The sequence below is a fragment of the Schistocerca nitens genome, chromosome 6 (assembly GCF_023898315.1).
Source record: "Schistocerca nitens isolate TAMUIC-IGC-003100 chromosome 6, iqSchNite1.1, whole genome shotgun sequence".
In the NCBI taxonomy this organism is placed as follows: domain Eukaryota; kingdom Metazoa; phylum Arthropoda; class Insecta; order Orthoptera; family Acrididae; genus Schistocerca; species Schistocerca nitens.
In genome coordinates, this window is record NC_064619.1 from 549,942,990 (window position 1) to 549,958,643 (window position 15,654).

The 15,654-nt window shown below is 43.3% G+C and overlaps 1 protein-coding gene across 2 annotated transcripts in view; it reads right to left on the minus strand.

The window, feature by feature from the left end:
* Nucleotides 1–15,654, minus strand: part of LOC126262510 (lachesin-like) — a 971,377-nt gene that overhangs the window by 72,392 nt on the left and 883,331 nt on the right. Inside the window, exon 9 of one of the 2 annotated variants that reach the window (XM_049959183.1) lies at nucleotides 10,357–10,561. In XM_049959183.1, coding sequence (XP_049815140.1) covers nucleotides 10,357–10,561 — 205 coding nt within the window. Of the gene's footprint in view, nucleotides 1–10,326; nucleotides 10,562–15,654 lie in introns of both variants that reach the window. The other variant, XM_049959182.1, reaches the window with a different exon arrangement.

Sequence of the window (15,654 nt, forward strand, 5' to 3'; positions counted from 1 at the left end):
CGAGGCAGGATTCGAACCTGCGACCGTAGCGGTCTTGCGGTTCCAGACTGCAGCGCCTTTAACCGCACGGCCACTTCGGCCGGCCTACATTTTCTATTTTTTAGAACATAGAGTAACAAACCATTTTTGCTATGTAGATACAGGTAACGACTATGGCAAGCGTTTCAAAATTCAGCAATGATGTATGTGCCATCAGCGTTACCTTCAGGATAAATGGCGGATTTTTTTTTTTTTCATTTTCATGCTACAACTAAATTACTTCAATCTATGTCCGTCTTTAATTTCGAAAATCGTCGCTCTACGAAAAATTTTGATAAATCATCGATTATGATAACACGATCGTGCACAACACTGCTTTGAGAGACTTGTATAGAAATATGGAGGTGAGCCAAAACCTTATCAGATCCATGTGATGTGTTAACGATTTTTCTGCAGTGCAGTGCGCAGTCTAGTCATTTTTAATTTTTCAGGATGTTGTATACGCCTAGTTAAACGAACGCTTATGTATGGAATATTTTCCTACCCCAAATGCTTTGTGACTGTACTGTAAAACGTCTTTCACCCACTCTGTTTATGTAGCAGCATTTATTGATTATATTTTGGTCTCTGCTACAGTTGCAATAGCGCTGGAAACGTTTAAATCCGTAGTTAGAAGAATAGTTTTGTTATAAGTGTTGGGTGTCCGCAGCTCGTGGTCGTGCGGTAGCGTTCTCGCTTCCCACGCCCGGGTTCCCGGGTTCGATTCCCGGCGGGGTCAGGGATTTTCTCTGCCTCGTGATGACTGGGTGTTGTGTGCTGTCCTTAGGTTAGTTAGGTTTAAGTAGTTCTAAGTTCTAGGGGACTAATGACCATAGATGTTAAGTCCCATAGTGCTCAGAGCCATTTGAACCATTTATAAGTGTTGACCGAACCGAATCCTTTTTGCTTGCACGCTAATCGGATCTGCCAGAATGTGGAAAGGCTTACATCATTACCTTCTGCACAGTTTGCTGTGTAAGCTGTGCAATGAATTAGTAACCAGCCTGTGCTTTACTGCGTCTGGTGCGTAAATTGGAGATTCTACTGCCGATTGCTGAGATCTCTCTTTCTCCAAAATTTGCGCATTGCGAAACACTTTGAAGACACAGATCAACTATCAGGCGCTTCGAAACTCCGTATTATGCGCCTGATTTGCGTTTCTATCCAAAAGAAAGTGTAAACGAGAAATGGGGAAGGTGCACATGAACCACTTACACTGATCAATTAATGACAGTTCTCGACCATGAATGTTTCCCTTCTATTAGAGACAACTGCATGTGGAGTGACGAAGAACGGTCAAGCATACCAATTCTTCCTCATATCCGATCCAGGAGAACAACAACATGTCGTTGACATTATTTTGAACAATAAAAGGTGTAAATTGCAGATTATTATGAAAGTGAAACTTTCGAATTTAGCGCAGTTACGCATCAATATGTCGGAGCCGGAATTGTGTCAGTGGAATCAGCGAATCGAAATGGCGTTAATTAATAAGCGTCGGATTGAGATTCGAGAAACAGTTGCACTTATATTCATTTATTAAGCTGAGTCTGGAATTGATCTTCTGAACTTCTTCTGCAACGACCTGTGGGGTACCAATGTACACTCTTTGTACATGATATGCCTCTGCGGTTTATCATTTGTGTGTGCCAAATGTCAGGAATGGAGACATTATTCGTTGGTAAGCGGATGGTTAGATATTACTACCTTCCTGTAGTAATATCTAACAAAGGCTGTCAGGGTGTAATGTGACCGTAATGTTGTTAACCACCAGCCCTATGTGCAATGTCATGCAGACTTACTTATTTGGCATTTCTATGAATGCATTGTGTCTTTCGGACACAGCTTCGATGCATTATATGTAAACTGAAGATGGTGGGGGAAGAAAGGAATGGGTGGTGGGGGGGGGGGGAGGTACTAGTGATATCAGCTGTACCGGGATTCACGCGGAATCAGCGGAAACGATTGAAAATGAGTGCCGGAGCGGGATTCGAACCTAGACCTCCTGCTTATTAGACAGCTGTTTTAACTTACTACGCAACCAAGAGACAGAGTTTATCGGAACCGCGCGGACTACCTCGGAGAACGCAGAATTCTACCTAGCATCATCTATCCGCAGTTCCTGTTCGTTTCCTCCGTGCTCGCTGCTCTGCGATTCCCGCTCGAGATTGGACGTATTTGTGCAACCGCACTGAAGAAGATGGATTCGTTGTCCATCGTTTTTTTTTGTCTTTATTGTTAATTTCACACCTGATACAGGTAGGCCAGCAGCGGCATATTACGCCGCTCTTCGGCCACAGATAAAACTAAAGATACAAAAGAAGACAATCGTAGAACAGACAGTGTGGATATACAGACGTAGACATACAAAATTAAAACACACGGAGCCGTTCACGGGCGCAGAGTCCAAGATAAGAATGTTCAGGCACGTGGACATGCACAGAGATGATAGATGTCACACTCGGACGTTGGAGCACAAACGAATAAACACTGGAACACTTGAGCACGAAAACGACGCCACACACAAACACTAGGCGATGATCTCTGGCGCGCGAATGTCCACGTAACGTGTGAGAGTCCGGAGACCTGCCAAGAGGGGAAGAAGGGGATGGGGGAGGGAGAAGGGAGAGCAAAGATGCCAATGGCAGAGGAGATGGTAGAAGGAATGGAGGTATGGGGGTAGGGGAAGCCTGGGGGAGGAGTGGGGAGAAAGGGAGGAGGGAGGGAAAGGGGAGAGAAGGGAGAGAGCGTGCCTATAGGAACAAACACAGGAAAAGGGAGGGAGGATAAAAGTTGGTAGGACGGGTATATGGAGGGGAGGAGGGCATTATCAGGGTGGGGGAGCTGGCGGAAGCTACCTTGGTATGGAGAGTGGAGACATAGAAAGCAGGTGGGACGTGGAAATACAGGCGCGGCAGTGGACGGGGGCGGGAAAGGATGGGAGAGACCAGCGGGTGAGGAGGATCGAGTTCATGGGAGTTGTAGAGGATCCGTATCCGTTCGAGGAAAAGGAGGAGGTGGGGGAACGGAATAAGGTCGTACAGGAGCCGCATGGGGGAGGGGAGACGGATGCGATAGGCGAGGCGAAGAGCATGGCGTTCTAGGATCTCAAGGGATTTGCAAAAGGTAGGGGGAGCAGAGATCCAGGCAGGGTGGGCGTAGCAAAGGATAGGGCGAATGAGGGATTTATAGGTATGGAGGATGGTGGAGGGGCCCAGACCCCATGTACGGCCAGAAAGGAGCTTGAGGAGGCGCTGTCGGGAGCGTGCCTTGGCTTGGATTGTCCGGAGGTGGGGGGTCCAGGAGAGGCGACGGTCGAGGGTGACGCCAAGGTACATAAGGGTGGGGGTGAGGGCGATAGGACGGCCATAGATGGTGATATAGAAATCGAGGAGGCGGAAGGAAGAGGAGGTTTTGCCTACAATGATCGCCTGGTTGTCCATCGAGGTAAATCACTTACATAAATGTGTGGTGTCTGTTCTTTCAGACGTGTCTGAAAAAACAGACAGCACACATTCACGTAATTGTTTCGCCTCAGTGTCCAAAAGAACAGACATGACACATTCGTATAACTGATTCGCCTCGATGGTCAACGAATCCATCTTCTTCAGTGCGGATGCCAAATACATCCGACCTCCTGTGGGAATCTCAGAGCAGCAATCATGGAGGAAGTAGGCAAGGACTGCGGATAGATGGCGCTGGATGGGAATGTGGGTCGGCTCAGAGGCGTGCCGAGATGGTCCGTACACTTCGCTTGAACATTGTGTCTGGGTGGTCTGGTAGGTCAACGCGACTGCCTAGTAAGTAGATCTCAGGTTCCCATCTCAGTCCAGTACACATCTTCACTCGTCACCGCTGATTCCGCCTGAAGTTCCGATGCAACTAACGTCACTAGTCCCTCCTCCCTTTCTTGGGCCGTCCAACTTCGACTTACGTATCATTTGGCATTGCTGAGGGCTCCCATTTCTGACTGTTATGGATTGCGTCTAACGCGTATTGTATGTTGAGCGATATTTTCTCGTAATGAATTATTCCATCCTGGACTGAAATTCCTACTTCATAATAACCCTCTACTACATCTGCCGTTGTAGTATCACCAGAAAGTGAGAAATAAAGTAACTAAAATATAAAAAGGACCAAACTGTTTCCTTAGAATACAATTTAACGCCTCTAAGCCGGACACAAAAGGTAGCGAATATTTGTTGCACCATTAAGGAAGTAACGAAAGACACACTTTTAACAACAGAAAATATTTTCCAAACTATTCTACACTATTCATTACTTATGAACACTGGTGCTCTACTGTCTAAGGATGATCACAGTTAAAAGTATCATGCATAGTGCCTTAGTGTTTAGAGATGCGCCATCACGGGGGTTGTTTATGAGGATAAAGTGCTATTCTAAGTTTAATTTCCTTAACACATATATAAATAGTTTGCAGCTTAGCAAGTCTGTAGCAAGTAGAGTTAAAGTTCAAACCTCTTTACAATCGACTTGCATTTCCGTTGACCAACGAATAAGTACCACGAGAGACTACCGTAATAATCAATCGTGTTAAAAGCGAATATATTCGTTCCGAAGTCTAGCGGTGGGGAACATCATGATTCAAATCAGGTATACCGCCGAAAGTTCGTGAAATTTGGAACATAGAAATTGAAACTCCCTGGCAGATTAAAACTGTGTGCCCGACCAAGACTCGAACTCGTGACCTTTGCCTTTCGGGGGAATTGCTCTACCTATAAGTTAGGTGGGTCGACAACATATTCCTGTCATGTGACGCACATGCCGTCACCAGTGTCGTATAGAATGTATCAGACGTGTTTTCCTGTGGAGGAATCGGTTCACCTATGACCTTGCCATCAAATGTTTTCGGTTCCCATTGGAGAGGCACGTCCTTTCGTGTACTAATCGCACGGTTTTGCGGTTCGGTCGCAAAACACAGACACTAAACTTACTACAGTGAACAGAGACGTCAATGAACGAACGGACAGATCACAATTTGCGAAAATAAAGAAAGTAAACTTTTCTCGCGAGGGAAGACTTGAACCAACGACCTCTCGTTCCGCAGGTACTCACAATAACCACGGGACCACGGCGCTCCTGACTTTACATTCTCCTTGATGTTGCCTGTCTTACTCGTGGACTACTCAGTTTTTATATTTTGCTTTTTTTTTTTTCATAGTTCCACACAACTTCTACCTGTTTTCTCGATTGATCTGTGTTCAGTTTTTCAAGGCCTATCCACTGTGCCAACTTATAACTAAATCTGAGGGGGGTGCGATGGGGAGGTTCCCTTGTAAGAGGCGGCGGGAGACTTTTTTTGGCGAAGCTAACAGAAATCTCATCCTTCGGCTGACAAAGTGCATTGACAACGAAGGCGAAAGTTAATATTTGACGTACACTTAGAAACGAAAAAAAAGTACACCTGGAAAGACGACATCGATTCTGTTCCGATAACGGCATATGCAACCTGGGCTGTGGCAGATGTACTCATAACGGTTTCGACGTCGTCCGCCATCAGATAGCGTACTGGCGCAGCTAAGTGAGCGCCATCTGCATCTACCATTTAACAGAAAATGCTCTCAGTGTGGTGCAAACGTGTGGAACAAAGAAGCACCTGTACCACTGAGACGCACTCGTGCTTTGTACAGCGAAGTGAGCGAGTTTTAAAGTAGTCAAATTTTGGTCCTCTGAGTGGCGGGATGGTCCTCTCAGAGAATTGCCTCACAAGTTGGACGTGCTGCGTCAATTGTGCAACAATGCTGGTATCAGTAGTCACGTGAACATTCTGACACCCGTAGACGAGGTTCTGGACGTCCAGGCAGCACATACGTCCGCCAGGATTGTCGTATTGTAAGGGCAACAATGGCAGGTCGTATTGTTACCACAGCATAGATAAGAGAGCTTGTCAGCTCAGACGTGTCAACACGAACTGTTGTCAATATGTTCTTTTCGTTTTATTTGGCCGTACCGGACGTCACATGACATACGTTGAAGTTCGTTGTTGATCCCTTCACTAATTTTTTTTTTTTAATTGCAGCCAGCTCTCTGACCAAATGCGTTGAACTACCGTGCCGCCCGCATCTCGTGGTCGTGCGGTAGCGTTCTCGCTTCCCACGCCCGGGTTCCCGGGTTCGATTCCCGGCGGGGTCAGGGATTTTCTCTGCCTCGTGATGGCTGGGTGTTGTGTGCTGTCCTTAGGTTAGTTAGGTTTAAGTAGTTCTAAGTTCTAGGGGACTTATGACCACAGCAGTTGAGTCCCATAGTGCTCAGAGCCATTTGAACCATTTTTTGAGCTACCGTGCCGGCGTCGACTGAGCTACCCAAGAACGACTCAGTACCCGTCCCCAAAGCTTCAGTTCCATCTGTACCTTGTCTCCCACTTTCCAAACTTCACAGGACACGGAAGCTGTTGTAAAATGTGGAACCGGCCTCTACCAACAAAATTTCAGAGGTCGTTCAAGGATATTTTCTGTGTGTTTTGGCATCAAGACACCTGTGGTCTCCGGTGGCTTGTTACAAAATAACTGCACTTCGTTTAATATCTAACCCCTATCTGTCTTTTCATCTCTACTGCACTAAAAATATCTGAACAGCAGTACAGATGAGACCGTTTCCGCTATGTCTCTCTTTTGGAAACGACGCAACGTGCTGTTGACAACAGTAATGCGGACTTTGCTCTACATCTGCTGGCTTGCAGTCGTTACTGCTCGGTTCTGTCTCTGGTTATTTTTTCCAGCTGTATTCGTTGTGTGTGAACAGTAATGAACAGTAATGTGGATGGCCTTACTGATGGAGAGTGGGCCGATATGCGGGGTCACTTAATGCAATGTAAGGACGGCATAATGACACTGTCTTGTAAAAGAAGGAACGAAGATTAGGATTTAACGTCCCGTCGACATGGAGGTCATTAGAGACGAAGCACAAGCTCAGATTGACCAAGTATGGAGAAGGAAATCGGCCGTGCCCTTTCAAAGGAACCATACCGGCATTTGCATGGAGTGATTTAGGGCATTCACAGAAAACCTAAAGCAGAATGGTCGGACGCTTATTTGAACTGTCGTCTTCTTGAATGCCGGTCCAGTGTGCTAACAACTGCGTCAACTCGCAAGCGTGAGTTGGTCCCGCCAACACATCACAGTGATTTTCATGGTCTGATGATTGTTTCATACTATGCCAGTATCTCTGAAAAGCAAAATAAATTTTGAAAGTGGAGTTCGAATTCTTTGTATGTACACAGTGTTCCAATTATCCAGACCACCCTAAATGATTGTTTGTCCAGAAGAAAAATGAAAAAAAATTCTTCAGTGCTTGTTGTTTACCTACAAGGAGCACATTAGTGGTTGATGGGGCACCTATTTCCCACTAAACTAGTATGAAGTTTTGAGCGTTGGAACGTCTACATCTCATATCTGTCTAGTGCTAGCGTGTAGCGAGGTCCTTTCGGCACTTGGAGAAAAATACCACGGACTGTGCGATGGATATATAGAAGGCTGTGAGCGATCAAATTGGGCAGCGTCTATTTATAGTTTCACGAAAATCAGATCAAATCATTACCTTCTCCATCCATCGATGTCTGAAGCAACAAACTGTGCTGTCTTATACATCACAGCCATTGTTTTGAAATATTACTACAGACGTATGTAATTCTTCTGGTCTGTAAACACAATTTGTATGTACTGCGACATATAAGCCTCAGAAAATTTCATAGAATGTAGAAGACAATGACATGTGATATGTCGTTGCCATCTTCAAATGTTGTGTTGAAAACTCGTCTGCAATATTTCATGTTTCTCGTTGCCAGGAGAACAAATGTGCTTTGTTACTCATTTGAATCACTTCCATCCACAGTCGCAATTCCGATAAAATCATTCTAAAATTAAATATTTAACTCTGAAAACCCTAGACGCGCATGAAAACACGGATCTAGTTAGGTTCAGGGGTCACATGTGTCCCACTTCACCGATTTTAAAAATCGGTCAGCTTAAAATATTTTGGGGGCGAAAGTGTATTGTTTACACAAAGAGAGATAAGTTTTGATCTTCTATATTCCGTATATATGATAAATAATTTTAATCATGAAGGGGTCAGTCAACATAGTTAGAATTCTTGTAACATTGTCATTTTCGAGGATATAAAGATAATACGTGCTTTTTAAATAACAAACTACATTTTTTATTGGGATTAGACCTGTTCCGTGAGTGGTGTGTACTCTTTGCTTTCTACGTTTGTTTTTATTCGGTAGTCGACTTTCTCTCCTCAGGACCTGTTCAGAAAAGTATCACGCTCTACCATTAAACTGCTGTTATTAAGACCATAACAGCAAACTGAGTCCGACTCTCCTGTACTTGCTACACAATGCAGGTACCCCAGGGTGGCGTAAACTGCCCACTTGCTGGACGTGACACTAAACAAATGGAAACCTAGAAAAATAAGGCAACATTTTTGCACATTCTCCGCGTTTTTACCTTCGTTGGCGTATATTTTACTCACACGAACCTTCCACTGAAGGTGGCTGACTGAATGACCGTTGTGTCCGTACAGGACTCGGAGTGAGTGTTGTGTTAATGTTTTAATAATGTCATGTGTATATAAACTGCGCAGTGTGATACGCTTTTGCTCAGGGTTTGGAATTGGAATATTGACAAAAAAATATAAGACGCTATTTAAAAAAGACTGCTTCTGTTCCTGTCTTCGTAACGAAAAGGCTACAAGAAAGGCGATCGTGCTGGTTAACATCCCCGTCATAGGTGACCAACAGTTACTTGACACATTTTCTGTTTTGCTTCTGGACAAACACTTGTTTGTGTGTGGTCAAGATAAATATATATGATATTTTAGAATAGGGTTTTGAAAATTTGGGGACAGGTTCCTTGCAGCAAAACAAGAAAAAAATATATACCGTAAACATGGACTCATGAATACTACGAGCACTTGTTCATCCTCGATACTGTGAACCACAGCTTTTCTACTGCAAGTTCTTTTCTGTCCGCATTTTGAGAGGAGGTAGTATGTACTAAAACAAGGAAAAGAAACTAGTAAACATGGGCTCTAAAATGCATACCTTAAGAGTTGCGAACCCTTGTTCAACTTCGCTACAATGAAATACATCTACTGACTCATGGTTCTTAAGGTATGAATTTTACAGGCCATGTTTACGGAACATTTTTCCTTGTTTTGGTGCAATGAATCTGTCCCCAGATTTTTAAAACTTCATTCTAAAACACCTTTTATAAACCCACTTCCTTAGTTTCCTGCGAAATTCTGGCCTGACCTGTTCCGTTACTTATTTATACAGGGTGTTACAAAAAGGTACGGCCAAACTTTCAGGAAACATTCCTCACACACAACGAAAGAAAATATGTTTTGTGGACATGTGTCCGGAAACGCTTCCTTTTCATGTTAGAGCTCATTTTATTACTTCTCTTCAAATCACATTAATCATGGAATGGAAACACACAGCAACAGAACGTACCAGCGTGACTTCAAGCACTTTGTTACAGGAAATGTTCAAAATGTCCTTCGTTAGCGAGGATACATGCATCCACCCTACATCGCATGGAATCCCTGATGCGCTGATGCAGCCCTTGAGAGTGGCGTATTGTATCACAGCCGTCCACAATACGAGCACGAAGAGTCTCTACATTTGGTACCGGGGTTGCGTAGACAAGAGCTTTCAAATGCCCCCATAAATGAAAGTCAAGAGGGTTGAGGTCCGGAGAGCGTGGTGGCCATGGAATTGGTCCGCCTCTACCAATCTATCGGTCACCGAATCTCTTGTTGAGAGGCGTACGAACACTTCGACTGAAATGTGCAGGAGCTCCATCGTGCATGAACCACATGTTGTGTCGTACTTGTAAAGGCACATGTTCTAGCAGCACAGGTAGAGTATCCCGTATGAAATCATGATAACGTGCTCCATTGAGCGTGGGTGGAAGAACATACTGACGAAACTAAAATGAGCTCTAACATGGAAATTAAGCGTTTTCGGACACATGTCCACATAACATCTTTTCTTTATTTGTGTGTGAGGAATGTTTCCTGAAAGTTTGGCCGTACCTTTTTGTAACACCCTGTATATGAGGACAAAGTAATTTCCCTCACGACCTCATATTTAGATTGGAACTTACAACGTGACTACCCTGTGTGCCTAAATGGCCTAAGGTTTCTTGGTATACCTGCCCTGTAATCTTGACATGCAGCTCACAAACTAGCCCCGTGATAGCGCACCGTAAGCCAACTACAGGATGGGTGAGCATGCTTTGCTTGCGCCACGCGGCGGTTCCGTTGTTACTGTCGTGCCAGTACCGATTCCGTAGGCCTGGAGGCGATGCTCACCGGCGCCCCTGGTGTGGAACTGGAACATGTCGGACACCTCGTTCCAGCCGTACCGGTTCTTGGCCTGCACGATAGCCTCGAACATGGAGCCGTGGCTCAGGCCGCGAATGTTGTACGACATGACGTGGGTGAACGTGTCCGAGTCCTGTGGCGGCCGCAGCGAGATGTCATGCCACTTGTCCGGCTGGTTGTACGTGTCGTTCACCTGTGGACAAAAACGAGAGTTTTGTGCTGATGCCATTGGGCAGTAAAATATACACAATAGAAAATTGACTGTCAACAAAATTCTTCTGGGTTGTTGACCGCATTGTCTATATACAAGTTTGTCCGACGTTTCGGTCACTGGCCTACCTCATGGCTTTGTACTGAGATGACACAGGCCAAAAGAAATTTATTGAGGCAATGGACACAGAAGCCTACGCTTACATTTAACAGAAAACTAAGTCTGAGTGAGTACTGTAGTTTAGCATAATTGAAGAAGTAAAACCGCAAGGTACCGCGACATCTTTCTATGTACAGTACGTATATATATGCTACATCTAACTTTTGTTGTAGCTCAGGGAATTAACTAAATCTACAATGTGAGTCATCGTGGCGTATAATTTACACCATGTCCTTTCTATGAATCACTTGTTTTCGTTTCTGCAAGCTCACAGTACGTTCCTAAATCTGCTTGAATAGAGCTGTATATGGTAGCGGCAGCGTGGGTTCATGATATAAAGCAAATTTCTGTTTGTTTTTAGTAACTTTGAAGTAGGATATAATTAAAATTTGCTGCAATATGCTACGATACGTCGATTTGTCGAATACGTTGTTGTTTATTTCATCATAAAAAAGGCGATACATTTTTTTATCGTCGGAGCATTGCGTCTCCATTCGGCAACGAACTTTCAAATTCATAACGAACACTACTAGATGAATGTGGAAATGAAGAAGACGAGAAGGAAGTTGACGACAAAGATGACGCAGTTCCAATAAGAAAACTGTGCCATCACCAACAGCCAGAATGATCCATTTTATCCATCATGGATAAAACACAGAACACTCGTACGCCTGAATGTAATAAGATACATATACCTCTTTTTCACAGAAAATATAAAACTTTTTGAAATTCTATAAAAAGTAGCAAAACAAAGAAAAAATGGCTCTGACCACTATGGGACTTAACTTCTGAGGTCATCAGTCCCCTAGAACTTAGAACTACTTAAACCTAACTAACCTAAGGACATCACACACATCCATGCCCGAGGCAGGATTCGAACCTGCGACCGTAGCAGTCGCGCCCTTCCGGACTGAGCGCCTAGAACCGCTTTTTTTTTTTTAATCTCATTTTTTTCGTTAGTGTTCGTTTCAATTGTTCGTTGCGGACGTCACGTGACTCCCGTTGAAGTTCGTTATTGATCCATTCACTCAGTTTTTTTTTTTTATTACAGAGGGCAGCTAACCCTTTGAACCACCGCGGCCGGCTCTATGTTTACGTCATTACTTAATCTCCTCCTTCGATATAGGAAGTGGTGGGTTGGAGATCTTCTCTGCCCGGGGACTGGGTGTTTGTGTTGTCCTCATCATTTCATCATCATTCGTGACAGTGGCTAAATTGGACTGAGTGAAGATATAGGACTGTGTGAAAAATTGGGACTTTGTATGGGCGCTGTTGACTGCGCAGTTGAGCGCCCAACAAAACCAAACATCACCATCGTCATAGGAAGTGGTGCTGCACAATGCATGTCCATGTTGGCATCATGAGTTGTTCTAGGAATCAGCTTGTCAATTTTGAAGGAACAGCTATGTACACACATATTATTGCACCGATTACAAGTGCTCACACATCACCACTTTACAGTAAAGAGGTGATGAATGTGAGTACTTGCAACCGGTGCAATAATATGTGTGTACATAGCTATTCTTTTAAAATTGACAGGCCGACTTCTAGTGTAGCCCATGATACCAGCATGGGCATTAATGGTATAGCGCCACTTAATATACTAAAGGAGAGGATTATGTAGTAATGTAAACATAGATGCGAAGATAACAACAGAGAATTGCAGAAACCGGTCACCTACGTTAATAAATGATTTTAGCGATCTTGGTAACTGAAAATTTAATCAGAGTTCATGCATCCAAGTTGCTAACAAAAATGATATACAGAAGAATGGAAAAGAAAACTGAGTTTGTGTTGGATGACGATCAGTTTCACTTTAGAGAGGGTAAAGGCACCAGAGAGGTAATTCTGACGTTGGGGTTGTTAATGGAAATAATACTAAATAAATAGCAAGACACGTTCATTGGACTGTCGAACCGGAAAAAGCGTTGAGCGATGTAAACTGGCATAAGATATTCGATATTCTGCGCCAAATACGAGTAAGCAATAGGGAAAGAAGGGTAATCTACAATATGCACAAGAGCCAAGACGGAACAATAAGAATGGAACACCAAGAATGAAATGCTCGGATCAAAAAGGGTGTTAAGACAGAGATGTCGTCATTCGCCCCTGCTTTTCAATGCATACATAAAAGAAATAGTGACGAAAATAAAAGAAATGTTCAAAAGTGGAATTTTAGATTCAAGATAAAGGATATCAATGATAGTATTACCTGAGGACATTACTATCCACAGAGAAAGTGTAGAAGAATTACGAGATCTGCTGAATGGAATGAATTGCCTGTTCAGTACAGATTACGGACCGAAAGTAAACCGAAGAAAAACGAAAGTAAGGAGAGGTAGCAAAATTGAGAGCAGCAAGAAACTTAGCATCACGGTGAGTGATCACGAAGTAAACGAAGTATTTAATTTTATTTCCTAAGCTGCAAAATAATCCATGACGGACGGAGCAAGGATGACCAAAAAAGCAGAGGTTCTCTGCAGGAATATATGGAAAACACTGACAAGAAGGAGAAATAAGACGGTAAGACATCTTTTAAGACATCAGGTACCTCCATGCTAGTTGAGGGAGCTGCAGAGCGTAAAAACTGCATAGGAAAAAGAGACTAGTGTCGGACCGCAGCATACCTGTCGGAAGACATGAAAAGACGAAGGAGGCGGAGTACTTCATTGTGCACCAGTGCTGCAGTCATGTACCAACAAACAAAAAGAAAAATAATATATGTCTTTATTTTTTTGAGATAACCAAACCTCTACGAATACTCTGATAATAAGTGAATAGTTGTTGTAAATTTGGTGAAAGTTTAACAACAATACATACGATGTATCATAGTGATTTACTTCAACATAGTTAATTTTACAAACGCAATTTCGTTCCAAAGTGACAGTCTATTCCCTTTTAGAGGCGGCATAAAAACTAAGTATGAATAAAGTTGGATTTCCGCTGCAGAGAAAAGATGGGCAGGTCTCGTGGAAGATACACACTTATGATCACTTGTAGACGCTGATTGCATTTACGATCAGAATACTGCCCGCAACCACTACCAGTGAAACATTTAACATCGATTGCATCTTTATTGTCTACAGGCCCGGATTCAAGCTAAACGCACTTTCATACAGTTGGCTGAATATATCAGCCTAAAACAATGACAAAAATGTTATGTATGTGACTTAAGCAATTTCTTATTTATTCACGTTCGTACTTTTAATGTAAAGACGAAACCGCTCTTGAGGCTAATAAATATATACAGCAAAGCTGGCAAAATCTTTATTGTTTTGGTTTTTCACTATCTGAGTACCGATACTGCACCGAACGTCGACCAACCAATCACCAGTTATTGTTGATGCTCTGATTGGATGTTGGACACCGTCATTATTAGGTCTAATGAATTCTACAGCCGGCGTATTGCTTTGGGTTCCCATGGTTTTGCCACAATATTTCAAGTGACTTGGTGCAGCTCCCAACAGGTTACGGCCACCGTCTCACCCACGAGCTGTAGTTTGACAGTTATCGTACTATATTGATATAAATCTATGAATAATCATCCTTAATTTAATAGTAGACCACGTGATGTTGTTGTTGTTGTGGTCTTCAGTCCTGAGACTGGTTTGATGCAGCTCTCCATGCTACTCTATCCTGTGCAAGCTTCTTCATCTCCCAGTACCTACTGCAACCTACATCCTTCTGAATCTGCTTAGTGTATGCATCTCTTGGTCTCCCCCTACGATTTTTACCCTCCACGCTGCCCTCCAATACTAAATTGGTGATCCCTTGATGCCTCAAAACATGTCCTACCAACCGATCCCTTCTTCTGGTCAAGTTGTGCCACAAACTCCTCTTCTCCCCAATCCGATTTAGTACCTCCTCATTAGTTATGTGATCTACCCATCTAATCTTCAGCATTCTTCTGTAGCACCACATTTCGAAAGCTTCTATTCTCTTCTTGTCCAAACTGGTTATCGTCCATGTTTCACTTCCATACATGGCTACACTCCATACAAATACTTTCAGAAACGACTTCCTGACACTTAAATCTACACTCGATGTTAACAAATTTCTCTTCTTCAGAAACGCTTTCCTTGCCATTGCCAGTCTACATTTTATATCCTCTCTACTTCGACCATCATCGGTTATTTTGCTCCCCAAATAGCAAAACTCCTTTACTACTTTAAGTGTCTCATTTCCTAATCTAATACCCTCAACATCACCCGACTTACTTCGACTACATTCCATTATCCTCGTTTTGCTTTCGTTGATGTTCATCTTATATCCTCCCTTCAAGACACCATCCATTCCGTTCAACTGCTCTTCCAAGTCCTTTGCTGTCTCTGACAGAATTACAATGTCATCGGCGAACCTCAAAGTTTTTATTTCTTCTCCATGGATTTTAATACCTACTCCGAATTTTTCTTTTGTTTCCTTCACTGCTTGCTCAATATACAGATTGAATAACATCGGGGAGAGGCTACAACCCTGTCTTACTCCCTTCCCAACCACTGCTTCCCTTTCGTGTCCCTCGACTCTTATAACTGCCATCTGGTTTCTGTACAAATTGTAAATAGCCTTTCGCTCCCTGTATTTTACCCCTGCCACCTTTAGAATTTGAAAGAGAGTATTCCAGTCAACATTGTCAAAAGCTTTCTCTAAGTCTACAAATGCTAGAAACGTAGGTTTGCCTTTCCTTAATCTTTCTTCTAAGATAAGTCGTAAGGTCAGTATTGCCTCACGTGTTCCAGTATTTCTACGGGAACCAAACTGATCTTCCCCGAGGTCGGCTTCTACCAGTTTTTCCATTCGTCTGTAAAGAATTCGTGTTAGTATTTTGCAGCTGTGGCTTATTAAACTGATTGTTCGGTAATTCTCACATCTGTCAACACCTGCTTTCTTTGGGATTGGAATTATTATATTCTTCTTGA